We start from the raw sequence: 27,454 nt of genomic DNA, 5'->3' as shown, positions 1-27,454 counted from the left end.
CCTTGTCTAGAGACTGCCTCGGCACGAGTTGTGTCGAGCTATTCATTAGTCTGCTTGTTTGATGAGAAAAAGAGGAAATGTAGTTGCAATAAAACGGTTATAAATCCGTACACCTGCAGCAGCGGAGGACTACTATTCTGCAGCGCAGAACTGCAGAAGTACTGATGACTGCACGGTTGATCTTTGGCTGACCAATCAGCAGAAAGGGGCGTTTAATTCCCCCCCAAGTGTAGACATCGAATATTTAAGCTGTTTATTCATTTTTCTATGCCTGAACGAAAAACGAAAAATTAAGCTGAATTCTCGTTTTCTCCTTTTTTTGGACAAATGAAAAAGCGAAAATAGGCGCAGTTTTCTCGTTTTTCTACTATCAATATTAAATCAAAAAACGAATGATCAGATGATACACGGACCCTCTTTGTTTAATGATGTTTTTGTTGGTTTATTTATTATATATTATATTTATTTTTGTTTATTTTGTTTGGTTTGTCACTTGGCTGATTTGTTTGTTTGTTTGTTTGTTTTGTTTCTTAATTTGGTTTAATTTGTTACCAGGTTTGGGTTGTTTTGCTTTTTAGTTTTGTTTGTTTGTTTTGTTTGGTTTCTTGATTTTTCTTTTTGTTCCCCTTTTGCTGTTTTGTTTCTTAGTTTGGTTTGTTTGCTGGTTTAGTTTTTAGCTTAGTTCGTTATTTTGTTTATTGTTTTGTTTGTTTCTTGCTTGGAATTTTTTTTTTGTTTGTTTGTTTTTTCACTTTGTTCACTTGGTTGGTTTTAGGTTTGTTGTGTGTTTATTTGGTTGTTGTTGGGTTTTGGGGGTTGTTTGTTTTATATTAAAATAACATTGGTATGAAAATGTAAATGTTTATACTTGTGTGTTTTACAGATACAGTAGAGAGTAACATGATTTTAGGGGGTGGGGGTTTGAGATTGCCTTAAATTTAGTCAAATTCAGGTATGCGTGTCCTGCATGAGCACCTGGGATGTGTCAAGATAGCATGTGAGATCCACAGAACAGAAACTACCGTTAAAGGTATTGTAGAATTGAATGGCATCCACTTAACATTCAGTGGCCTCATCACACCTGTAATGACAGTGATGAAGAATGTCTTTCTTCGTTCAGTATATCCAAAACCAGTCGCACTCCAACCATCTTACTTGCTGACTTTATGAACCCAGATACCCAGTTAGATTAGCAGTAGCTATAAACTGATATTATCATATACCAACAGGTTTGTTGCCCCTATTTACCGTCATATCAAGCATGGTGTGCTCGGTTCATTTCCTGCAGGGATAATGGTAACAGCGGGTGTCTATGCACGTCTCCATCCCTCAGCGAAGTGTTTGAACTACTGAGCTCTTTCAACACAAGTCTTGCCTGTGTTATAATAGCAAAATACTTCCCTAACTTGCACCCACCCAAAACATTATCACTCTCTTTCATTTAGCTCAGAGTAAGTAGCCATGGGAATAGGCTTTGCACCATTTGTGCTCTGGGAATGTAAATATTTAGTGATGAATATGGTCCCGAAGGCATTGTGTGGCAATAACTTGACTCTTCCATTTAATTGGGTCACAGTTGCAGCTGAGATATTGAATGTTGTTAGCATCAGCATGTTTCCAGGTTAGAAAATAACTTGGCAAGCATTTACAGAGATGTAACAGGAATATTCCTACGGCAGCTTGTGATTAGTTCACCTGCACCTGTCTCTGCAGGCCTGGCAGCTGAGGTTCAGTCATCTTGTCGGCTATGGGGCCAAGTACTACTCGTACCTGATGTCACGGGCGGTGGCCTCCATGGTGTGGAAGCAGTGTTTCTATAAAGACCCTCTCAACAGGTTTGTGAAAGACACATGCATTAGTTGTAAAGCCACGACATTGTTTTTTTTTTCTTTTCTGTTTTTCTCTAAAGTTTCTACACTCCTTACCCTCTGGAGTTATTCAGTCATTTATTACCAAAAAATGTAACTTTTGATTGTTGTTGTTTATACTTTGGAAAGGTATGAAACTTGGGCAGAGTTTTTGGCACTTGCTATGTGAACAAACACACACAAAAATAAAAAAATCATGGACATGATTTGAAAAACTTACATGGTCCAGAAAAAATAGTCATGCTTGTATTGTTATTGTTCTTGATTATTTATATAGCACAGTTTAATACAACACCAAGTTGTCCAAAGTGCATCACAATATCATAAAAAATAAATTAAAAAATTAAAAAAATAAAACGCATCACATAACAACATGGACACGATTTAAAGTAAATAAACCTGGCTGCATCACAACAACTCCTCATTAGTCTTTAAAATATGTGCTTTTAACATAGCTTTGTAACATGCTTGTACTGTTCACGGTCAAAAATGACCACATTGGAAACGAATGGATCGAAAATTTCATCTAATGGAAACGTTTTATACTGCACTCATTTTTTGAGATGCCAACTTCAAATTTGGAACATAACTTGAGATTTATGAGTAAAGACATGTTTTGGAAAATATACATTTCATATAAAATTTGAAAATAGTATTTTTGGGCATTTTCATAGTATAAACTTAAACTCCTATAATGTTGTTTAGTTTCACTTTTTTTTTTCACTTCAGCAATAATCAGCCAAATGTCTTTAAAAAGAGTCCAAATTTAATAAAAGAATTCAAGTTTTATGACAGTTTGTTCATTCATCTAATGAATTATTCGTGTATGCCATACCAAATTAAATTGCTTGATATATTTGTTTCTTTTCCCCCAAAGCAGATAAACTGTACAGTTTAAATGTGTATGTCTGCTAAAAGTGGATTAACATAAAGATGTCCTTGAAGCTAACAGGCGGAGACTGAAAACCACAAAACTCCTGTTTTCATTTCATCGGGTCTTTAAAAATACCAGGATATCTTAACAACTCTGCTGTGGTTTTGTTCTTTAGTACTTTCTTTTGTTTGGACAGTTTTGGACATGTCAGGCAGGTAGTGAGGGAACATAAGGGTTTATGGGCTTGGATTGTGGGAACGATGCTGGTAGTGTAAAGTAAACCTCTGTCTGCTCACGTTGTTGCAGGGAAACCGGAGAGCGTTACCGTAGAGAGATGCTGGCTCATGGGGGAGGGAAGGAGCCCATGCTGATGGTGGAAGGTAAGAAAAGAAGTCTGCGCTTGAGAGAATGAACAAGGTCTCAGTTCAGTCACTGCCGTTTCTTTGTCCCTTAAAGAGTCAACATAAAGGGTCCAGATTGGCCTTGTTTGCTTTCTGAGTAACGTTACATGTTCCTGGTGTTATACAGTACAAATGATTCATCAGTGCATGTTTTTACAAAAATTGCCCCAGTAATGTCAGAATGTCTTAACCTACAATAAACAATTGTCAAGAGGCTATTTATATCACAGCAATTATAGAAAATAAGAATAGATTACTATTCAGTAAGTGAAGATGATCTCTGGATGAAAAATTTCCCAGCCCTGGTATTAACCATATTAAAAATAATAATGATAATTTTTACATATTGGTATCAACTGAAATTTCTACGTTAGTACATTTATTACCATGTCATTATCATTACAGTCATGTCATATATCAGTTGACCATTCATATAGTTTATTTACTTATCTTTATTTTTCACTTGTTTCTTGCCATGAATATAGCCGTAGTAGCTGGTATAGCATTAAATTGTGAACACAAACAAACAAACAAATCAGTATGTGTATGAAACTGTTAGCAATAGTATTAAATAGTGATCCATAATTTTGTTATATTATATTACAGTTATATTATCATTTCATTTTAAGCATGAGATTTTACTTATTGAAACGCATTCACATCGGGTTGGAATTGTGATAGTTTCCAAGTAATTAAAAAAAAAAAAAAAACATTTTATTTTATGATGTATTTTTATTTACTTTTTAATTAACTTTTCTTTTAATTGACCTTTTTAATTAAATTTTTTTGTTTTAATATAAAATTATACAATTATAATATCTGCTATTAATTCAGTTATTGACCATATTCAAAATAATTGATAATAATATTTTTACATATTTGTATCAACTGAAATTTCTGCATTAGTAGATTTATTACCATATCATTATAATTTCATTTTAAGCATGTGATTTTACTTGTTGAAATTCATTCACATGAGGTTGAAATTACAATAATTATGAGTTTCCAAGTAATAAAAAATATTTTTTGTTTTGTTTACTTTTTGAATTAACTTTTTTTTTAATTTACCTTTTTCATTTTTTTTTTTTTTTAAATTTTAATTTTAAATAATACAATTAATACATCTGCTGTTAAATCAGTTATTGACCATAATAATAATATTACAAAAACACATTAGTGTCTTCTTCCTTATTCTCTGATTCCTTAGCTACTTGTATTTTCCACTGTTAACTCTCCGGTTCAGAGGGGTTCTCCTCAGTGCACCTCATGCCCCCTCCTCTGTGCCGGATCACAGTGGAACAAGAGCCACCCTAGAGAGAGCCTGTAGCCTGGGCTGTTTTTATCTGCTAGGCTCCTCGCTCTGAGCTGGCCGGATCCCAGGCCTCTGGTGCTGAAAAGTCCAGGCTGGATTAGATGGCATTGCAGAGAGAGGAAAGTGACGGACTGACGGCCATGCTGACTGAAGCCCTGTGTTCTCCAGCCATGAGCGGCACAGAGGCGTCATTCATGGCCCTCAGTTTTCCCAGGGACCTCTATTTTAGTGCCGAAGGACAGACTGAAAGAACAATACAGACTCGAGCACCTGGGCTGGGATGTGTTTTAGCACTGTAGCACACACACAGATGGTGAAATGCATTAGTTTTAAATGCAGGATCACAGGAGGGTCAGGTTCACCTTAGTGTAAAACATTCCTTAATGGGGTTTCAGTGAAATAGCATTCATATTCACCAATAATCTAACATTTAAGAAAGGCAGATCTTATAAATAACATTACAAACACTGAATTAGCTTTTTCCTGAAAATATCAGGGGAAAAAAGAATAGTTTTTTTAATAAGAATATTCTTGTTTTCAGTCAGCTGCACTCAAAAATCAACACGTTGACATAATATGGTGTAAAGGTGGCTATAAGTTTTTAAAAATATGCAAGGAAGGCAAGACATCTCAGTATGCAAATTTTACAGAGACATCACTGCTGTGGAGGTTTGAATGCTAAGCATTCTTTCAGTGTAAATTAATGGTAGGTTTTCTAACTTTATACATTTCTTAAAAAGTTAGTTTACAAAAAAAAAAAAAAAAACATACAAATAAACTATATCACATACGGTTTTATTTAATGGATTAAATAATAGTATTATATAGTAATAAATTATAGTTAGGTTCAAAAGTCTCAATACAAAATTATTTCCAGCATATTAATCAGCGTATAAGAATGATTTCTGAAGGTTCATGTGATACTGAACACTAAATGAACGGCTTCTGAAAATGTATTAAACATTTTCAAATATATTATATAGAAAACCGTTATTTTTAATTGTAATAACATTTCACAATATTATTATTTTTGCTGTATTTTTGAGCAAATATGGAATAAATTGTGTCATTAGCTATTTAAACTGTTTGTACAAACAGTCAGATGTGATCATCTCAAATCATGCTTCAGAACATGATATACCAAATGTGGTTATTTTACAACTTTTTACTCAAATTTAGGGAAACTTATTTTTGCCATAGAATAAACAAATTAAAAAAGTAATTATCTCACAATCCTGACTTTTTCTCTTGCATTTCTGAAAAAAAGCTCTTGATTTATAAACTCTGTAAACTCAGAATTGCAAGGAAAAAAGTCAGAATTGTGAGATTCAATTCGCAATTACTTTTTATATTTTTATAAAAAATTTAAAAAATGCTTCCATACAAATTCATCTCCTCGTACTAATAAAAAGGTTTACAAAAAGTCGAAATTGTGAGATGCATACTCAGAATTTTGAGAAAAAAATTGTGATATAAGCTATATTATAAATAATATTATTTAAATATCTACGTTTTTCCAAAATTGAACAGACCTCAAGGCACATGATTCATGTGCACAGTGGCATAATCCTTGAAACTTGAGCTTCCTTTTTATTTTTTTCCTCAAAGCTTTGAGACCTCCAGTTTTAATTACAGAGTCGATGATGAAGTAATTTCAGCCTTCAGGTAGATCATGAGCTTATTGCTTTCAACTCGTGACATGTTTCAAATAGTTACAAACGCAAGCGCACGTCAAAGCTGTGGAGTAACCAGAAAAGCTCTTCATCTGCTGGGAGGGAAGCTGTAATTATCTTCTTAGTCTGGAAGCATTGCTCAACCTGAGTCTAAGCAGTGTTTATAGAGACCAGGACCACTGCAACTCAGTCTGTGGAGTTCCAGGAGCACATAATGAAACATTGAACTCAATTCGGTTGCATAAGACTTCATATAGTGTCTTATGTCAAGTCCTCGTTTGACCTCTTGATAACCCTGTCCTGTTTCACATGAAACCCAAACCAGCGCTACCTGAGTCATGTTCCACCATGTCTGTGTGCCCACGTAACTGCACAAGCTCAAGGTGTGGCGCACAGCACAGGAGCCAAAGAACGGCATTTAAACAGGGATTAATTGAGGAGAGATGAGCTTGTCTCACTTTGATGTGTCCTTAGTTTCATCATCCTCCATTCCCAGTCAGGAGCTCTTCTGACCAATTGCAGAGAGCCTCCTCATCCTCTTGTTCTCCTCAGATAAATGAAGCTCTCTGAAGGGAAGCTGTTTGAAAAGGCATGTCGGACATTCGTTCTGTGGTTGACCTCCATTTCAAAGCACACACAGCTGGATTGTTCAGCTCATCTTGAACTAGAAAGTCCCTTTGATTCATAATAAAACACACACGGTGCACCTGCACTGATAAATAAGGTGACTTTAGTCCATCCTTACTCACAAATGTTTGATCTTTTCAACCGTTTAATCATGTTCCCACATAAAAAAGATTAACTATTCCTCAGCGTTAAGGTTAAACTTTAGTAGTGGGATTGTTTGTTATAAGACCTTTGATCATTTGTTGTAAGACTTTGATCATATGTTGTTTTTCTACTCAAACTTTTATTTATATTTTCGCTTTTTTTTAAATTATTATTTATATCGTATATAATGCTTTTTTTATTGATTTAATGTTATTAATGTTTTTTTAACATTAAACGGTGTGTATATGATATGTTTTACATGGTATTGTTCAAAAGTTTGTGTTTGGTAAGATTAAGAATTTGTGGGGATATTTTATTTATATATTTTTATTTATTTAGACAATTTTTACATATACAGTGCCTTCCAAAAGTATTGGAACAGTAAAGACAAAATTGCTCTGTTGGCTGTGGAGTCAAGACATTTACAAATATGATTAAAAGATGAATGAGACAAAACTACAGAATGTCACATTTTATTATTGGGTGATTCAACACAGATGTTTTACCAGCTAAGAAGTTCAGCACTTCTAGAGTTTCATCCCTTGATCTGATGTGAGCATAAGTATTGGAACCGTTGCCTCACAGGTCTTTCTAAGTGATCAGCTGTGTCCTGTTGCATTAATTCTTCAGATATTAAAAGCAGGGAATGTGTCGTATCAGTTATATCCATTACTTCTGCATTCTGAATCTTGCATTCGATGATGACACACACAAACCAGGATGAAGACGAGGGCGCTGACTTTGAGAGAAAAGCAAGCAATTTGGATGCTAAAAGAAAAGAGGAAGTCCATTAGAGCTATAGCGAAAACAAAGGGCATGGAGAAATCAAGGGTTTGGAAACCACCAGCAACACCAGCAACTAACAAAGACCTGATCAGCTGAGAAAACAACAGTAGTTGATGACAGACAAATCATAAAAGCTGTGAAAATGAATACTAAAAGACGTGTCTGTAAAATCACCAACAACTTCCAGAAAGCTGGGGTGATGCTCTGACAATTTACTGTCCTCAGGAGACTTTGACATAGATGCTACACAGCGAGATAAAAACCTCTGACCAGCTCCAAAAATAGAAAGGCAAGATTAGAGTTTGCAAAAAAGCACAAAGGTGAGCCAGAAGAGTGTTGGAACTGTGTTTATGGACCGATGAGACAAAGATGAACCTTTATCTAAGTGATGGGAAAGCAAAAATGTGGAGAAAAAAAGGGAACTGCAATGATCCCAAGCATGCAGCCTCATCTGTAAAGCATGGTGGAGGTGGTGTCATGGCATGAGCATGCATGGCTGTCTCTGGAACAGGCCCTCTCAACTTTACTGGTGACTTAATGTATGATGACAGTAGCAGAATGAATTTGGAAGGGTGCAAAACCATCTTGCCTACCAATATTCAAGAAAATGCCACCAAATTCACTGGGAAGTGCTTCATATTGCATCAGGACAATGACCCAAAACACCTGCCAGTTCAGTCAAGGAGTTTATAAGGGAAAAGAAATGGAAAGTCTTAGATTGCCCAAGTCAGTCTCCAGATTTAAATCCGATTGAACATGAATTTCACCAGCTGGAGAGGAGACTAAAGGCAGAAACTCCCCAAAACAAGCAACAGTTGGAATTGGCTGCATTAAAGGCTGGGAAAAGTCTTTCAAAGGATGAGACCAAGAGTCTGGTGATGTCTATGGGTCCCAGACTCACTGCTGTGATTGTGCACAAGGGATCTGCAACTAAATAATAACTTTTAATCTTTTATATCTGCCTTATGTTCAACTGTCCCAATACTTATGCTCACATCAATGAGTGGGATGAACTCTAAAAGTGCTCTTCTTTTTATTTGGTTGTGTTTTATATGTGTTGAAACGTCTAATAATAAAATGTGACATTCTGTAGTTTTGTCTCATGTTCATCTTTTAATCATATTTGCAAATGTCTTGACTCCACAGCCAACAGAGCAATTTTGTCTTTACTGTTCCAATACTTTTGGAGGGCACTGTATTAGTGCTGTCAATCGATTAAAAAATGTAATCGAGTTAATCACAGTCATGGACTGTGATTGATTATGATTAATTGCAAATTTAAAATACTAGGATTTACCTGTAAATATGTTGAAATAAAGAAATGCATGACAAACTAGTTTAAGGAACCAGAACCTTTCACACTTCTGCCAGGTATGAGACATAATCCTTATTATTATTTTAGCATTATTCTTTTGCTTTTATTCAGCCATTATCAGCCTTTATACTGGCAATACAACGTTTACCAAGCCACATCGCTTCAATCCCAGTATACATTTACCCAACTATTATCAAAAGTATTTCTAAATAAATACAACAAAACATTTCTTGCGACCTTACGTGAAGTATTATGACAAAATGCATTATAAAGAAGAATTGGACCTGTTCTGCAGCTGCATTAGAGCTAACATTAGCATTATGCTACACAAGACAATTTATGAGATTAATAGTACACTTTTACTCAGAACTCACTTTAAACCACCATCGAGTGTTTGTAATGACTTCCTTTTGCGATCACATGTGGAATTTGGTCATTTACTGTTGTTAAAATATGCTATTTATAGTCTTTTATATCGCTGCACAAATTAGCATTTCAGATGTACACATTCACCTCCAGAAAATCACATACAAACCATATCTATCGTATTCGCGTGTTTATTATCTTATATAATCTATAGTGGTTGTTGTCATGTTTATTTCTGCTGTGTAAAAGCCTTAACATGTATGCTCTGGCTGAAACTCACATTGTTTGTGATGTTACAACCGCCTCTCCGTTCTTAAGTTGCCAGGTGCGGTACATTGTAAAAGTAGCCCAAAAAACCACAACCCACGGCTCTGTAATTTTTTCCTGCGACTGTATTTTCAAAATAGCCCAATTGTGCCGCGACCCTGGCAACACTAGTTCACTGTACCCTTATCACACAATGATAGATGACCTTCCCTCTGCGATGACGGCAAGAAGTTGGGGTCAAACCTTATCAAATGATTAAATTGCGTTAAAAAAATATTAACGCGTTAATAATTTTAGATTAATCGCATGTGTTATCGTTGACAGCCCATATATATATATATATATATATATATATATGTATATGTGACACTGGACCACAAAACCAGTCTTAAGTCGCTGGGGTATATTTGTAGCAATAGCCAAAAATACACTGTATGGGTCAAAATTATAGATTTTTGTTTTATGCCAAAAATCATTAGTATATTAAGTAAAGGTCATATTCAAGATATTTTGTAAATTTACTACTGTAAATATATAAAAATGTCGTTTTTGATTAGTAATATGCATTGCTAAGAATTCATTTGGACAACTTTAAAGGCGATTTTTCTCAATATTTAGATTTTTTTGCACCCTCAGATTCCAGATTTTCAAATAGTTGTCTCTCGGCCAAATATTGTCCAATCCTAACAAACCATACATCAATGGAAAGCTTATTTATTCAGCTTTCATATGATGTATAAATGTCAATTTCGAAAAATTGACACTTAAGACTGGTTTTGTGGTCCAAGGTCACACATTATGATATGATATGATATGATATAATATAATAGTGTGTGTGTGAAGTTAAAACAATTATTTATGCCAAAAATCAAATAATGTTTTATTTAAATATATAAAAAATATATAATTTTTTATAATTGATTTATTATTAACATTACACAGTATATATAATATTTTTAGTATAGTATTGTTCAAAGGTTAGGGGATGGGGGGTTCTATTTGTATTTATTATTTGAGTATTATAAAATTGTGTGTGTATGCATACATAATTTTAATAATACTATAATGTCTAAATAAATATAAATCTATAAAGTGTATATATATTAAACTATTATAAAAATAAGCACTCCTCACTTGCACATAAATAAGCTGGCAAAATGAAGCAAAACAATATATAATAGTAATAAAAAAGGGCATTTACATGAAGTAAGCATTATAGTTGTAAGACATTCAAAAACTCAAATAGATAGTTCTGGCACAAAAATACTGACACATTTTAATTGCTCTAAATGATCTAGATCATTCCAGAGATTGTAGCCCAACTCTTTAACATCAGAAATGTAAAGCTCATTCCTGAACATTTATCTGATATCTTTATTCTCACTGGATATGACCTTAATTTGTTTTGTTTTTTTTTGTTAGTTTTTTTTTGGTTTTAGAAAAGGAAAAAAAAAAAGTGAGTCTGGATTGGGTTTTACTCTGAATCCCCTCTAGAGTGAGCTCAGGAAATTGGCATCATTATAGAAAGTGCTGTTGAAGCTGGAGACGTCTAGTCCTCGTGTGATCCACTCAGAGATTAAAGCAATAGTCCGGCTTACATTTTCAGCTCTCTGAAGAAAATCTGTGGCTGTAGCATTCATCTTAAAAAACAAAACAAAAACATGAGTACAGTAAGGTGTACAACTGGAGTTAATGCTTACTTTTACCGACATAATGCCAAAGGTTGAAGTCAGACAGGTGATTATATAAGCAGTAGGTTTTAATGCTAGTCTCTCCATATCTGTCATACCCAAGTCATGTCAAGTAGGTCAGGAACCTCCTGGCGGCTATTTGGCAGCTTATGCTTAAAAATCAAACAAATACCGATCCCAAATCTACAGAGCCCATAAGGGGGCATGATGATGAAAATAAATTTTGTGAGAGAACGCAGAATTTCTTAGGGGAACCCAATACTTTAGCAAGATAATGCATATGTTTTCAGAGAGAATGCAAAGTTTCTTGGAGGAATGCAATACTTTTGCAAGATAATGCACATTTTGCAAGAGAATGCAAAGTTTCCCAGGGGAATGCAATACTTTTTTTGCTAAAGAATAAAAGTTATTTACAAGTGAATGCGAACATTCTTGGGAGAGCGCAATACTTTTGCTAGAGAATACAAATATTTTACAAGAGAATGTTTTCTCAAGGGAACACAATTTTTCGAGAGAATGCAAAGTTGCTCAGGGAATGCAATACTTTTGCAAGATAATGCATGCAAGAGAATGCAAAGTTTTTCAGGAGAACGCAATACTTTTGCGAAAGAAATGAAAATGTTCTGTGAGCGAACACAAAGTTTCTCAATACTTTTGCGAAAGAAAGAAAAATGTTTTGCGAGCGAACGCAAAGTTTCTCAATACTTTTGGGAAAGAAATAAAAATGTTTTGCGAGCGAACACAAAGTTTCTTAATACTTTTGCAAAAGAATGAAAATGCTTTGCAAGTGAACATTTTCTCAAGGGAATGCGATAATTTTGCGAGAGAATGCAAAGTTTCTTGCAAGAATGCAATACAAAATTTTTTCTATCACCATGTCCCTTCAGGGGCTCTGTTCAAATCTACATCCGGTGAAAATATAATTATGAATCAGAGCGAGAACATTTAATCAAATAAAACCATATTGTGTTTGTGACCAAATTTCAGATTTTCATCTCATCATTTAGTACAGAATCACGATCAAATCATTGTAAAAGCAAATATTTACACTACTAATTATACATATTTTGTTAAATTTGTTTCATTTGATTATCTATTAATTTGGAAAGATGTACATAGCAGGGTTTGCAGGTCAAAGTTGCATGAGATTTTAGTGCAGCCTGTTGCTGTGTGGACTTGGCCTCCTCTCTCTGTGTGTGTGTGTGTGTGTGTGTGTGTGTTTTAGAGGTGACCCGTGCAGGAAAGAGGGGGAAGGGAGGAGGGCCTATTTACATTGGCAGCTCTACAAGGGGAAATGAGCAGACTTCAAAGCGCCAGCAGAGAGGAATTGTAAATCGAGTGTGCACAGTTTAGCAGGATGATGCACACTGATATTGGCTACACTGCATTCACTGAGCTGGGCAGGAGTAGATACGTGTCAACCTGTGGAAGATGATATTGTCATATTATAATGCAGCGTTGGGAAGATAAAACCTCTGCCCTTTTAGATGCTGCTTCTCTGCCAGTGTACATGCTGCTTAGATTTACAGCGCTTCTTTGAAGTTAACATTGTTTGATGCAAAGTATATGGGAAAACATTTACCTAAACAAGTCATTAACGCAGGAAAATCATCCTGCTAAAGCTTGAGAGAGTGTGTGTGTGTGTAACTGGAATTTGCCCTTCTTGTTTCATGTCCAGGCATGTTGCAGAAAAGACCCTCCATTGAGGACTTTGTCAATGCCCTCGTGTCTGATCTGGACCCTGACTTTGAAACCTTCATCATGGACTCGGAGGGCTGAGGGATTATTCATAGCAGTATAACTTTATTTTCCTCACGGTAATCAGTCTTTACAACTGGCTGAACAATCAGTATTCATGTTTAGAGAAAGAAATTAATTTATGAACCAAAAATGAACGGTCTGACAACAGTGCATTGTGGGATATATGCTAGTGAATTTCACATCAGAACTCAAAAATAGAATGTATATGTGTTCTATTATACAGAAATAGAATGTATGTGTGTTCTGTTTGTTTTATGACACCCAAAATCATTGCAAAAAATATATGATCATAAATGCAGAATGAATGTATTTATACATCATACAACATTGTTGGTACTACATGTAATTATCACTAAATGTAATTATTTAATTATTAAACTGAATTGATAAATAAAATAATGTTTAATAATTTAATAAACCATTGGTGCGTTTTTTTTCTGTAATGCCAAAAGTGTACTATAATACAAAATAAAGGGGAGGGGGATGTATGTATAAATGTGTATATATAAATCATTTAATAATTAATTACATTAAAAAAAAAAAAAATATATATATATATATATATATATATATATATATATATATATATATATATATATATATACTTTTTCATTTATAATTACTAAAATTATATACATTCATGCCCACATAAACATTGTCATATATGGTAAAAAAAAATTATAACTGGGCATACAGTATATATCATTTATTTATTCATTTTTTAGATGTAATATGATGTTTATATGTGGTATAACAGTGGGTTAATATTGTTGGATAGTAATTAAACATTATATGTTCTGTCCTCAAATAAGGTTGATATTAATTTACTCAGGTCTCCTAGTGTATATCTAAAAATACAGTGCTTTATTACAGTTTGTATAATTTTCAGATGATTGTTACTATGTTTGCATTATATTTGTGCATTGACTTAATATTTTCATTAAATACTCCAGCAAAGCTTATAAAGTTTTATTTACAAATTTAATGAGCAACACCATTCATAAGGTTTGTATGAGTTCACCATACATCATTACGAAAAGCAAGAGTGAAGGCACAAGATGAGTATCTACATTATAAAAAATATTGTCCTTCTATTTCCTATCATACAGTATCTACAATTCAACACACTGGAGCTCACACACACACACACACACACGCTGCGCAGTTTGATCTATGGAACTGGAATGTACTGCAAAGAGCAATACAAACCATTCGGGTCGACTGCAACCAATACCTGCAGCTGAACCTTAACTTCAACCCACCTCAACAGGTAGTCAGTGCTGGGGTACAGAACTATCTAGTGCTTTCTTTACAAAAGACAGCAATCTTTTGTCTTGTGTGGTTTTGTTTACACATTAATAAAGTCTCTTTAGGCTGCTGTTGGCCAGTGTCACACACGGCTGGAGAATGATGGCAAAACACACGTTTTCAGTGTGTGTGGCCTGATGTAATCTGAGGTGGGATCTTCCTTTGCTCGTTCTACCTCCAGAGTGGCTCTCAGAGACCAACAGGTGAGATAAGAGCAGGTCATCCTGGAACGAGACAAAAAGAGCGCAAGAACAAACTTGTTAATCGCTTGGCACTGAATCAGTCAAAGTAAATTAAAACATGTCTCATGAAGCCTCTTAATTTATGTGAATTAGCACAGGCACAGTGAGGTTAGGCTTGGTCTCTTAAAGGGACAGTTCACTTTTTTTTATTTCAATGGAAGTGAATGGGGACTAGGACTTTCAAGCTCCAAAAATGACAAAAAGTACCACAAAAGTAGAGCATATGTCTTGTGTGTTATATTTCAAGTCTTTTGAAGCTATATAATAGAAAAGCCATATGATTGAGTTTTAGTTATTTACAATAGTGTGTGTTCAAATATTGTCTCAAAATGTATTGTGCCAGAAATTGTCAAAATGAATCAAAGCTTTGGAATATATTGCATGTCATATGGACGGAGCCCATTTGGAAAAAAAATAGTGGCCACAAATTAAGAATTCCTTCCGATTATGTATTTATTAGTTTCCATGATTATAGGTAAAGTTCATCCAAAAATATACATTTTGTCATCATTTACTCACTCATGTGAATTTCTTTCTTCTGTGGAACATAAAAATATATATATATTGAAGAATTTTGGTATCCAAACAGTTGCTGGCAGCCATTCACTTTCATTATATTGACCAAAAATACATTGGAAGTCAATGAAAACCCCAAACTGTTTGGTTATTATTAACATTCAAGATATGGTCTTTTGTGCTCATCAGAAGAAAGTAAAGAAATCTTCCCACATTTTACAATTTAACTAAATTAAAAGTAAATAATGTTAATAATAAAATAATTTGGCCATCACTCACCTAAAATTAGCGAAAAAATTAATCAAAAGTGGCCTTGAATTAATAAAATGAATAAAACATGGCCACGGATGGAAAAAGTCATGTGGAAAAGTCAAGTTGAAATGAATTCTTAAAGGGACAGTTCACCCAAAAATGAACTCATCTTCTGAACACAAATTAAGTGGTACTCTCATGAACGTAAGTTGAAGACTGATGCGGAAGAGAAGACGTTGTTGAATAAAGCCAATATTTTTGTTTTCTCTGCTTACAAAAAGTATTCTCGTAGCATCATAAAACTAAGGCTGAACCACTGATGTCACATGGACTATTTTAATGATGTCCTTACTACCTTTCTGGGCCTTGGACGTGTCAGTTGCGTTGCTGTCTATCCAGGGTCAGAAAGCTCTCAGATTTCATCAAAAATATCTTAATTTCGTGATTTATGAACGACATGAGGGTGAGTGTTACGTCCCGTATTGTTCTGGGAGGGATGTTTTTCTCTCTCTCGCCTCACAAGACCTGTGATTGGACCATGCTTCCGTCAGTCATCAATTCTACGTGATGCTTTGAGGACCAATCAGACGTTAGTGGGTGCGTATAAAAACCCAGATGTGACGTGAGTTCGACTTCTTCGACACATAGTGATGGGACCAGTTCAGCATGTCACGTGACTTACATCTTACTGCACGCAGGGTAAAGTTGTCTAAACACACTAGTTTATGAGCGAGTGCCAACTTTTGTATTTATGTTTGTCAGTCAGCGTAGTTAGTGGAGTATTTTCTTTAATTTATTTTGTTTAGCTTAGTTTTGATTGGTGCTAGTTAGAGTGTTTGTTTTATTATTTTATTTTCATTAGCACCGCTCTTGTCCCTCACGTTTGTTTTCTTAAATCCATTACATTTGTACATAATTTGTAAATAGATATTTGTTGGTTTGTTTGAAGGTATTTTGGGTTTGTTTATATTGTTATTGGGAGCTTTATAATATTGAATTATTTTTCCCTCTAAACGCAATCTTTATATTTAGTTTTGCCTCTGTTTGCTTCTTAACTAGCTTAATATCCTTTTATTTATTAAACGTTTTGTGTTACCTCCCAAAAACCCTAGACGCCAAATAATTAGGGAGACGTAACAGTGAGTAATAAAGAGAATTTTCATTGTTGGGTGGACTATCCCTTTAATTCTGTCAACGATATCTGTTTTTTTTTTTCATCCATGTATGTTTGGACTACTTTTAAACTACTTTTATGTTTCTTTTAGTCATTTCCAAGCTTGACAGTCCCCAGTTATTTTCATTATATACGAACAAGAACAACCATAACATTCTATTATTCTCTTTGTGACTTCGACGGAAAAAAAAAAACTTGATAACAGACATTTTTTTATACTATTGTAAGCTTCCCTTTTCATTTATAATCTCACATGTCAAGGTTAAATACTTGGAAAAAAAACAGAAATCTATGGAACTATATAACAATCCCAAACATCTTGATTCATCGTGTTTAAAGCTCACTACTAGCTGGTGGCATTTTGAAGGCTAACAAAGTAGGGAAGGCATGACTTCACGTGTTTCACACCAGCACGCTGTTTGACAAAGGGCCCTTTTATGCGTTTCAAAGGAAATTGAATAATTTGTTCCTTTCATGTTCGGCTTTTCACCATAAGGCTTTTGTTTCCTGTGATCGCATGTTTACACACACCACCCTCGGCTCTTGATGGCATCGACGGTTTGTCAGTTGCTCATTTGCTTTGGCTCTCATAAACGAACACAGAAGCGGAGTGTTTCAACATCGCAGCTTCCATTCGGCTCACGTCTTGAATTCTGTTAAAATTCTATTGCAAAATTTTGATTGATTGTTAATATAATTCAGCTTACAAGGCATATTAATGATAAATCCCTCAATTCAAGACTTCCCTAGATTATTTTTTTTTTAAACACATCACAATAACATTAAACATGTTTACATTAGTTAATGCATTAGGTAAAATGACCTAACATTGAACTATACTTTTAGAGCATTTATTTTTCTCGGTTAATATTAATTAATTTTGTGGTCGGTAAGATTTTTTAAAATGTTTTGAAAGAAGTCTCTCGTGCTCACCAAGACTGCATTTATTTGATTAAAAATACAATAAAACTGTATATTGTGAAATATTATGAAATTTTTGAAATTTTGGTATATTTTAAAATATAATTTATTGCATTGATGCAAAGCTGATTTTTTTCAGCATCATTACTCCAGTCTTCAGTGTCACATGATCCTTCAGAAACCATTCTAAAATGCTGATTTAGTGCTCAAAAAACATTTCTTATTATATCAATGTTCAAAACAGTTATGCCATTCTGTATTTTTGCAGAAACTTTAATATAATCTAAATATTATATATATTTGAGATTCTGTTATGAATAGAAAGTTTAAAAGAACAACATCTGAAATAAAAGTAACATTATAAATGTCTTTACTGTCACTTTTGATAAATTTAATGCATCCTTGCTGAATAAAATGTTTATTTTAATCTTAATTCTTAAAACTAAATAAATAATAAATTGACTTAATACGTTGCTCCGCTTTTGACAATGAATAATGGACCACTTTGACCCACAAAATACGTCATTAAAAGTACAATTTTATAATTTACATATATTTTCTTACATTAATGGTACATAAAATGTAACTCATTGACATTTAGTAAATTGATTTATGGCACAAAACTACATTTCTCATGAATTTCTGTGGAAGCATGAGGATATTATAGACTCTTAAGCTGGACGTTCCCAAGAGGACACAGAGTTTGTCCCTGTAATGGGTTTTCTGTCTTTGGACTGATTAGTTGCATTTGACCCTGTGGCTTCACTCACCTTCAGTTGCAGACAGCTGTGGCTGTAGAAGCCGATTGTTTGACCCATCCTCAGGCTCAGCTGGGGTCACGTCTCGTTCCTCGTCCTCGTCACACGAGGGGCATCTCTGTGTGGACTCTGAGGGATTGTCTGAGGTTGTGAAGGTCTGAACGAGCGGCCAGGCCTCATCAGGTGCACATCCCACATCTGCCTGGCTGCTGCCCAGTGATGGATTCACCAATCTGCTGGGACAAAAAAACATACCGTCAAATTTCATGGAGCTCAGTGAAGGAGTTGAGCTGAAGTTAAACTGGTTTTGATGGCATCTTAAAGACACGATGCCCATTAAATAAAAAATAATACAGACAGAATACAAGAATGTGTCCTTTTATTTTCTGAATTCACACAATACCCACATTACTTTTAAAAAGAACAATACCACTCAGAATAAAATAAAATAAAACCATAGTGTTTATACTCTAGAATAGAGAAAGCTAGTCTCAAGGTCCTTGCACACTGAGTCCGAAATTTTCATATGCGTTTTTTTCAGGGAGTTTTTTCGTATTCATCATCCTTTTCTATCAAAATGCTTGCTACGGATGCGAAAACCGAACCTGATCAGAATTTTTTCGGAGGCAGTTTGTAAACATGATTGACAAAACATGAGGTCGTATTTATTTTTTAACGTGCGAAAATTTCGGACTCTGTGTGCAATGACCTTTAGTCAAGTGAGAAAATGTAACATAAAAGTCCATTAACGTTACTTTCTAAATAAGTAGCAAAATACTTAATACTTTTATTATTACATATTAATGTAATATTGCTTTTTTAAACATTGGTCACCAGTAATGTTATTAATAAACACACTAAAATAAGATAAGTGGTACAGTACCATTTAAAGTTTGTGGTCAGTAAAAAAAAATATATATATATATATATATATTTTTTTATTATTATTATTGTATTCAACAGGGATATATTTAAATAGTTCAAAAGTGACAGTATGTGACAGACAAAAGTGACAGATTTTCTATTCATTAAACAATATAAAATATCAAAATGAACTAAAAGTATCATAATTATCAATGTCATTTCAAAATTATCATAAAATATATTAAAATAGAATTATAAAAATTTTAACTGTAATACTATTTCACAATATTATTGTTAAAAATAGACAGAATTTTGTCAGCAATTGTAAATGAATCTGTTGAATTTGATCTAATCTTCCAGATCTGCCATACAGACTAAAGTGGCACAGATCCAAACCTGATCCTTTAACCTCATTTGAATGTGAATGTGTCTGGTTGAAGGACCCACCCTTCATTGAGACTGTTCTGAGAGTGATAGGGCCGACTCTCTCGGCCGCGGTTCTGGCTCCAGGTGTCATCGCAGCACAGAGACGGGATCAGGTGCACAGGACCTGGAAAACAAACTGCACATGAATCTAATGTCACGTCAATCAACATTCCTGTGACATGATTAATAAAATGCTCATCTGACAGATAATTACTGGCTAATTGACATGTTTGCACTCTTTCTGAGAAAACACACAACTCCTCATCACAACAATAGTAAGACTTCTGAAAGGTGTGTATAACTCACCGCAGGTCTGTCTGGAGCCGTGACGGCAGTGACAACAAGGCCGCTGGGAAAACTCCAGAACCCTCCGATCCAGACAAGACAGCTCGGACCCCACATAAGGACCCTCATGGGACCTCAATGAAACTGAGGCACCGACACACGAAGCAACAGAAAAAACAGTGAAGTTTCATTATTGCCTGATTAGATAAAGATGAAAGCATAATAATGAACTACTTTTTTTTTCAAAACCATGGTAAAATCATGGTAAAAACCCTGTACTGAATGACATCAGGTGGCTTCATGTTTAAAAAAAATAATAATAATAAAAAATAGCAGCAACAGTAACATAATAAAAGACAACAATGTATAATAAATTATTGTTATAAATATATAAATTCTCAAAACTCTTAAGGGTTTTTACACATTCTTTACAGATATACAAAGAACTAAAGTAATTATGGATGCTATTTTGGCATGTTTTGTAACAATGCAAACCATGGTACTGTAAATATTTGTAAAGAGTGATTGGAAATATTTTATTTAATAGCACTACTAATAAAATTATACAATTATTCCACAAGCTTTCTAATCATGAACCGTGTCTCTTATACTAAAACTCTGATACATGATCAAAGGAAGGAGCAGATGGCGTGACTCACCTGGTTTCTTCTCCAGCAGCTGTCTCTTACAGTAGATGACACACAGGATGAAGAGGGCGAGCAGGACGGTGGCCAGCGCACTGCAGATGACCGCAGCTAGAGCCATGTCCCTGGGGCTGGTCACCGCAGGCTGGACCGGGACAAAATTAACTCGCCCCATACCTGACAGATACACAGCAGAGACAGGGATTGAGGTCAACGAGGACCAGTTCAGTTTTTACTCTATTATTCACTCTCATATAGTAAGTGCAAAACAAAAGGAAATTTTGACAGAATGTGTGTCAAACTCCAAAAAACAGGATAAATGCCACCATGAAATACCCATTTGAAGCTTTTTTCATCTCTAATATACTTTCACTGTATAAAAAAAGAGCTGCGTCGACATTCTGCTAAAGTTCTTACTGAAGAAAAATGTTTTGAACTAAATTAGTTAAGAATTTAATCCTACAACTTCACCTAGAGTAGTTATCGTCAGGGGTGGGAAGCGGACCCGGGGCGGAGGAGGACGGAGGAGGTCGAAAGCCCCCTACGAAGATCCAGGGACCTGGAGGCCCCGATCGATAGGAAAGCGACCCTCAGGTAGGGAAGGTTAGGACGATTCTAAGGGACCGATGATGGAGGGGGCCCACCGAGGGGGAAACGCGATTTCTACCGAGGATTCCTTACTGAAGAAAAATGGTTTGGACTACATGAGGATGATTAATCCTACAAATTCACCTAGAAGCAGAGTAATTATCATTAACTAAAACAAACTATTTTTGTTCATTAAAATAAAGCTGAAATAAAATAAAAAATATAAATATTAGATTAAAAAATGTAAATAAAATGAGAAATGTTGTCTTGTCAAATTGTAGTACTAAATTTACTAAAATAACTGGAAATACATAAGAACTGAAATTTCACGAAATAAATAGCAGTATTAAAAAATCTAAAGCTAATAAAAATGACAAAAGCATTTAACAAAATTAAATTAAACTCAAAATATTAAAAATAAAAGTAAACTCAAATATTAATAAAATAACACTGCAGGCTAAAGAGCCCAATTTACTTTAGCGATATCCAAGAACAAATGGGTGTGAGGGAATTTTAAACAAATTGGTTGAGAAGGACAATCTGTTTCGGTGGTTTGAAATAGCTTGCAGGCGCGAACTTTCCAGAAAACTTCGCGCCAATCGCGGGCACCTTCAAACTGCCGATGAACATTTGATCTGAGGCTCCACCTTCTTTGGAAAACTTTTCAGGTTCTTGTTTTCACTCAGTAAGTTGAGATCAGACACGAAACCTCAGATGTTTGCAAACAGTAAACCGTTGGCAACTATTTCAAATTTCTGTTTGCCTCTGAGCGAAGAACGCAGAAGAACTTTTCCGTTAGTACTGTATGTAAGAGCCTTAATTCACCAAGAGCTCCTTTAACAATCTCCAACAAGATTTAATAATAGTGTTATAAAACCCAGACATTATTTGAAGAGGCTTTCACGTTCTATTACATTTTCCATTTTTCCACCATGTGACCCATTCTGTCTCATCTTCCATTAAACCTGCCAAAACCAAAACCCCAGCTTGAGTGTGTGTGTGTGTGTATGTGTGTGTCACAAATCTCCTCTCGCTGCGGTTGCGGCTGGGAATCTGCTCCGAAGAAAACGTGGTTTAAATAGCAGAAATGTCCTGAAGGTGAAGGGCACATTCCCGGCCTGCCGATAATTTTTCACCCCTTCACCCCGGGCCAGTCGGGCCTTCACTTGCCAGTCTAGCGAGCCCATTATTAAGAGGCAGATCAAGGCCGAGGGCGGTCACTGCTATATGTTTGAAGTCGAGTTGGGGAATGTGTAATCAGCCTGAGAAAACAGCTGCCACAGTCTGAAGGCACCACAAGAACTCTGATGTCACCGTCTAGAGAGCCTTCCCTACCCTGAAGACAACAGCCATCTGAAAAAAAGCGAGGGACTATCAAGTGACTGATCTAGCCTGAAGAAGGGGTTTTACAGTCCGTCTTCTTCTGACACCGACTATTAAGTCATTGAGATAATTGGGGTTATCATGTTATCTGGTGTGTACATCAATATGTCCGTCACTTAGGACTAGAAAAACGGCGAGCTCTAAAGAGTTTATATGCACATAAACGGTTCTTTCGATAGTAACAGTTAATCAATTAACAGCTAGTTAGCAACTACCTAGAACACCCCAGTAATGCACTAACAACGACTTCATGTGACAGTCTGGTCTTTCTCTACAGGGAAACTGAACTATAGACCTACTGTGAGCTATGAGGCTGTCAATCGATGGTATATGCTTTTGTTTGACGCAGGTCTGCATAATTTCCACTTAAACATGTTTAAAATTGAAATTCCAGGTACATCACCCATGATTTTAGTATAGGGACCGATTCTCACCATATAGTTGCTTATTAGCACGCCTATTATTAACATATTTGCTGTTTATTAGTGCTTGTAAAGCACATTTTCTGCATGACCATATTCTACATCACTAATCCTACCCAATAACTAAACTTAACAACTACTTTACTAACTAATAATAAGCAGCAAATTAGGAGTTTATTGAGGTAAAAGTCATAGTTAATGGTTTGTTAATAGCGAGAATTGGACCTTAAACCAAAAAATCTCCACCTATTAGAAAATCTAAACAAGCAAATCGTAACATAAGAGCTATTTAGCGACCACCCACTCTCATGGACTGCGAATGACAAGTCCCTACACGCTCAAAATACTGAAATGTATTTATATCTTTTGCCATGCTTTCATGTGACTATAGTTCTTTCCCTTATTGAAACTGTAAAAGTACACAGTCTTGTACACACCGTTTTGTCTGATTTTCAGATACTATTTTGCTTCAAATCAAAGACTGCAGTGTTGTTCAACTTGTGGCTGGTTGGTTTGGTTCTTGGCTTCTCTCTATGAGAAAAATGAATGGGAAAAATACTTCCAGGACCATGGCAGATGAAAAACTAGGCAGCCATGATGTAAATAGAGGTTGATGTTAGCATGTTGCTAAGCTAACAGCACAAACGTCAAAAATACATAGTACATATATTTTTGGGAAATCACTCTTAAAACTAAAGTTTTCCAAAGGAGTTAATAACAACCATTTTGTGTTCTCGACAGTACCTTTCAGTAAACAGTTCTTAAGAGAGTTCTTTTTTTTTAGTGTGAAGAACATTTTAATAGTCTAAAAAATATTTTGTGGAAGGGAAAGGTCCCATGGATGCTGAGGGTTCTTCATGGACAATAAATGTCAATAAACAACCATTATTTTATTTTATTTTTTTAAGTCTTGCATATGTTACTTTTAAAAGTAATGCATTACAATATATTGCATTACTTTTTGTCACCTGGGCTGGGCTTGCTCAATAACACACACACAAAAAAAGTCGAATAAGCCTCAGGCTGAAGGAAGTGCCTCTGCCTCTTCACCTCTGTCCAGATTTTTCTTCTGTCAGTAAATGAATGGGAAAACAAAGTAACTTGAGTTACTTATTTGAAAAAGTAACTCAGATATTTAATTGTAAATTTGTATCACAAATAAAATAGTGCTTTACCTTACTAGTTACTTGAAAAAAGTAATCAAATTATACAACTCGTATTACTTGTAATACTGCTGGCAAGTATCCAGAACAACTCTAAAACCAGCAAAGCAGACCAGCCTGCCCAGCTTGGATAGACTAGCAACTTCATGGCTTGGCAACTCTCACTGTTATTGTAGTGACAGGTTTTGCACAGGCTTCAAAGACTTCTTTATAAAAAAGCAAAAATCTAGTTTAATGCAAAAGAGTTTTGCATTGTTTTCATTCAATACCAGCAATCTGTAAGGCCAGAATACATCAAAACATATAGTGACAGTACAGACATGCCTATTCCAAATCCTACAAAGTCAGATTTTGGAACAAAGACTACAACACATAGAGATAAAGCCTGTGGACTTCTTTATGTCGACGTATTATTTTGGTATAATGAAGTTAAATATGAACCAGATATTTGTTCAACATCTTTTCATTGGATGGACACAAGCATTCTTTATTTGCTCTATGGTAAATTAATCATTAAGTAAACATGGGCTTGGCCTTCAGAGACACAAGTGCTCTTTGTGAGACAACGTCAACATCAGTTGAGCTCTCAAAAGAAGTTTCTTTGTTAGAGATGTGTGCCTTTGTGCACTCCGTTTGAAGACATAATCAAAACTAAATGTGCAGAGCTCATCATTTAGTCCTGTAGTGACTAATCTCTTTCTTTACATTAGAGCATTTGCCCATCAGCAGATTTAGAAGATATTTAGCTTTGCCAAGGTGTTGCTATGTACATTTGAAGGTGTTCTGGGGGGCTTTAGCAAGCTGATATAGTGTGCTAGGTGGTTGATAGCTGGTTACTTTCTGTCCCAAGTGTAAAGAAGTCTCGATTACGGTGTCTGAATATGCCTACTTTCATACAGTATGGCAAAAGAGTAGTATGTCCAAATTCCCAGTATTCAAAAAACAGTTTGTATACCTCCTTCAATGTAAAACCCAAAGTATACTTCAGTTTGTATGCGTACTCTAGCGTGTGTGGAGTGTGTGCATGATGTTAAATTTTATTAGCATTGTATTAGCCCAATTTTTCTCTCTGCACACAGCAAGTTTCACATGCGCCTTTAATTATTTTGCATTACTTAGTACATGTTGTTTAAAGTCGTAAAAGAAACGAATGAGATGGAGCAACAACAACAAACTAACTACTGGAGAAGCAATTATAGATGTCCACGCTGACTAGTGCTTGTGTAAGTGGGTTAAGAGATACAACACGTTTAAAGGCATTTTTATTGTATCGCTCATAACTTTCAGAGAGAAATAGCACAGACTCTGGACAAAGAAGAAACTTTTGAGAGTGCATGTGTTGAACGCATATGTTCAGAAAGTAAAAAACAAAGTACACTTTGGTTTTGACATTGCGTTTAAATCCTCCTGGGAAGTTCGTATTTACGAGTTGGGAAGTCGTTATTATGACAGGTGCATTCAAGTCACTTTCGTCAGACCAAGATGGCGACGAAACAACACCAAGATTTTTTTAAAGGGATAGTTCACCCAAAAATTAAAATTCTGTCATTAATTACTCACCCTCATGTCGTTCCAAACCTGTAAGACCTCCGTTCATCTTCGGAACACAAATTAAGTAAGGAATAATTGACGACGGGCTGTTGAATTATTAGAAAAATAATGCACACCCGAGGTGGTGATTCGCGTCGTGACCGCATCACCACCTCGGGTGTGTATTATTTTTCTAATAATTCAACGGACCGAAGTCAATTATTCCGCTTATACTATGGTTGCCACACCTCAAGACATCGATCAGATGATATATTTCAAGGCATTCGTCCAGTATTTCTACTAAAACGCTATTGTGAGTAAGATTATTTCTTCCGCATTTCATCCAACGCCTCCGTTGCCATTTCCAAAACGTCATTTTAAACCTAGTAACGGAGGATTGAGCCGTTGATAACAGATTAATGCAGTTAATACAGTTAATAACTAAGTTATGAGAGAGAGAGAGAGAGAGAATTACCTCTGTGCGTCTCTCAATAGTGTTCGGCAGCAATGTCTCTAGTTATAGTGAAACTTAGTTCCTTTTGTTCACGAACAGCGCCGGTGTTGTTCCCTCGCTTGTGAGAAGTCATGTAGTTTTTAAGTTGTTTACTGATAAAATCGTCAGAGTAGCGCTAACAACATTAGCGCGGTGTATGCTAGCGTGTGTGCAACTGACTGTTATGTATGTGCGGTCTGTGAGGGAGAGAGAGCGGGAGAGATAGAGTAGGCTATGTGCTTTCCGTACATAATAAAGCATAACTTTGTGGCAAAAACATGGACATGATCTGTCGTTTTTATCATATTGTTTACTATATTTATTTATTTGGCCAGTGTCGTTGTGGGTCTTGGTTATTTTCCTGTTGTAAGACCTATGAAATAACAGAAATCATTTGGCGAAGTGATATGGTCATGTAATGCGGTCAAGAGCTGCCTGGAACTACGTTCGCCGTGCGTTTCCCTGAAAATAATTGCACACCTTAGAACGTTCATCAGCCAATCAGATTCAAGCATTCAACGGCCCCATAGTATAAGATATTTTAATGAAATCTGAGAGCTTTCTGATCCTCCATAGACAGCAATGTAACTGATATGTTCCCAGACCCAGAAACGTTATTTTAGTTTTCTTTGTGCACAAAAATAAATTCGTAAAATTACGGTTGAACCACTGATGTCACATGGACTATTTTAACAATGTCTTTACTCCGTTTCTGGGCCTGGAGGGTCAGAAATCTCTTGGATTTCAACAAAAATATCTTATTTTGTGTTCTGAAGATGAACAGAGGTTTTACGGGTTTGGAACGACACAAGGGTGAGTAATTAATGACAGAATTTTCATTTTTGGGTGAATTATCCCTTTTAGTCTACTTTTACAAAATGACAAATGAGGAATGTGTATATGATCTGTTTTCCCTTTTTTATGTTATTCAATTATAGAGGTTCTGTAAATTGAATCATTACATATTGTATTGTAATTGTACAGAATTATAGTATTTTGTACATGCAACTTAGGATAGTTTTATTTGTAAATGAAAATTATGTATTAATGTACATGATAATTCAATTCAATATAATAATTCAATTTAAACCCTAAAAAATTTTAAGTGAACAAGTTCAGAGTTTCCCAATCATAATTACAACCTTGTGGTGGTGTTCATGTGCGTTCAACTCGTAAATGCGACCTCTTTGACATGACTTGAATGCACCATCTTTTTATCAATTTTATTGTCTACCAGGAAAAACTTCATATTTCAATGCTTTGGTTTCTCGAGGAAAACTTTTGCATTCCCCCAAGAAACTTTTTATTTGCTCACAAACTGTTGTGGAGGCAATAATATAAAACTAAATGTTAGTGCTTTAACCCAAAGTTTCATGAGAGAACGCAAATGTTTTGTGAGC

General features: G+C 35.2%; 2 protein-coding genes across 2 annotated transcripts in view; one reads left to right on the top strand and one right to left on the bottom strand.

The window, feature by feature from the left end:
• The window catches only part of mipepa (mitochondrial intermediate peptidase a), a 29,324-nt gene extending 15,803 nt beyond the window's left edge, over positions 1-13,521 (top strand). Inside the window, 3 exon segments of the mRNA XM_058745280.1 lie at positions 1,714-1,835; positions 3,049-3,122; positions 13,003-13,521. Coding sequence (XP_058601263.1) covers positions 1,714-1,835; positions 3,049-3,122; positions 13,003-13,103 — 297 coding nt within the window. The 3' untranslated portion in view covers positions 13,104-13,521.
• Positions 13,522-14,039: 518 nt separating this feature from the next.
• Positions 14,040-27,454, bottom strand: part of tnfrsf19 (tumor necrosis factor receptor superfamily, member 19) — a 35,771-nt gene continuing 22,356 nt past the window's right edge. The window contains exons 7-11 of the mRNA XM_058744682.1: positions 20,491-20,652; positions 19,853-19,975; positions 19,568-19,670; positions 18,269-18,489; positions 14,040-14,617 (exon numbers count right to left, since the gene is read on the bottom strand). Coding sequence (XP_058600665.1) covers positions 14,613-14,617; positions 18,269-18,489; positions 19,568-19,670; positions 19,853-19,975; positions 20,491-20,652 — 614 coding nt within the window. The 3' untranslated portion in view covers positions 14,040-14,612. The remainder of the gene's footprint in view (positions 14,618-18,268; positions 18,490-19,567; positions 19,671-19,852; positions 19,976-20,490; positions 20,653-27,454) is intronic.

This window comes from Onychostoma macrolepis, chromosome 15 (genome assembly GCF_012432095.1).
Source record: "Onychostoma macrolepis isolate SWU-2019 chromosome 15, ASM1243209v1, whole genome shotgun sequence".
NCBI classification, from domain to species: domain Eukaryota; kingdom Metazoa; phylum Chordata; class Actinopteri; order Cypriniformes; family Cyprinidae; genus Onychostoma; species Onychostoma macrolepis.
Note: the sequence above shows the minus strand (reverse complement) of the source record. Positions and strands in the feature narration are given on the sequence as shown.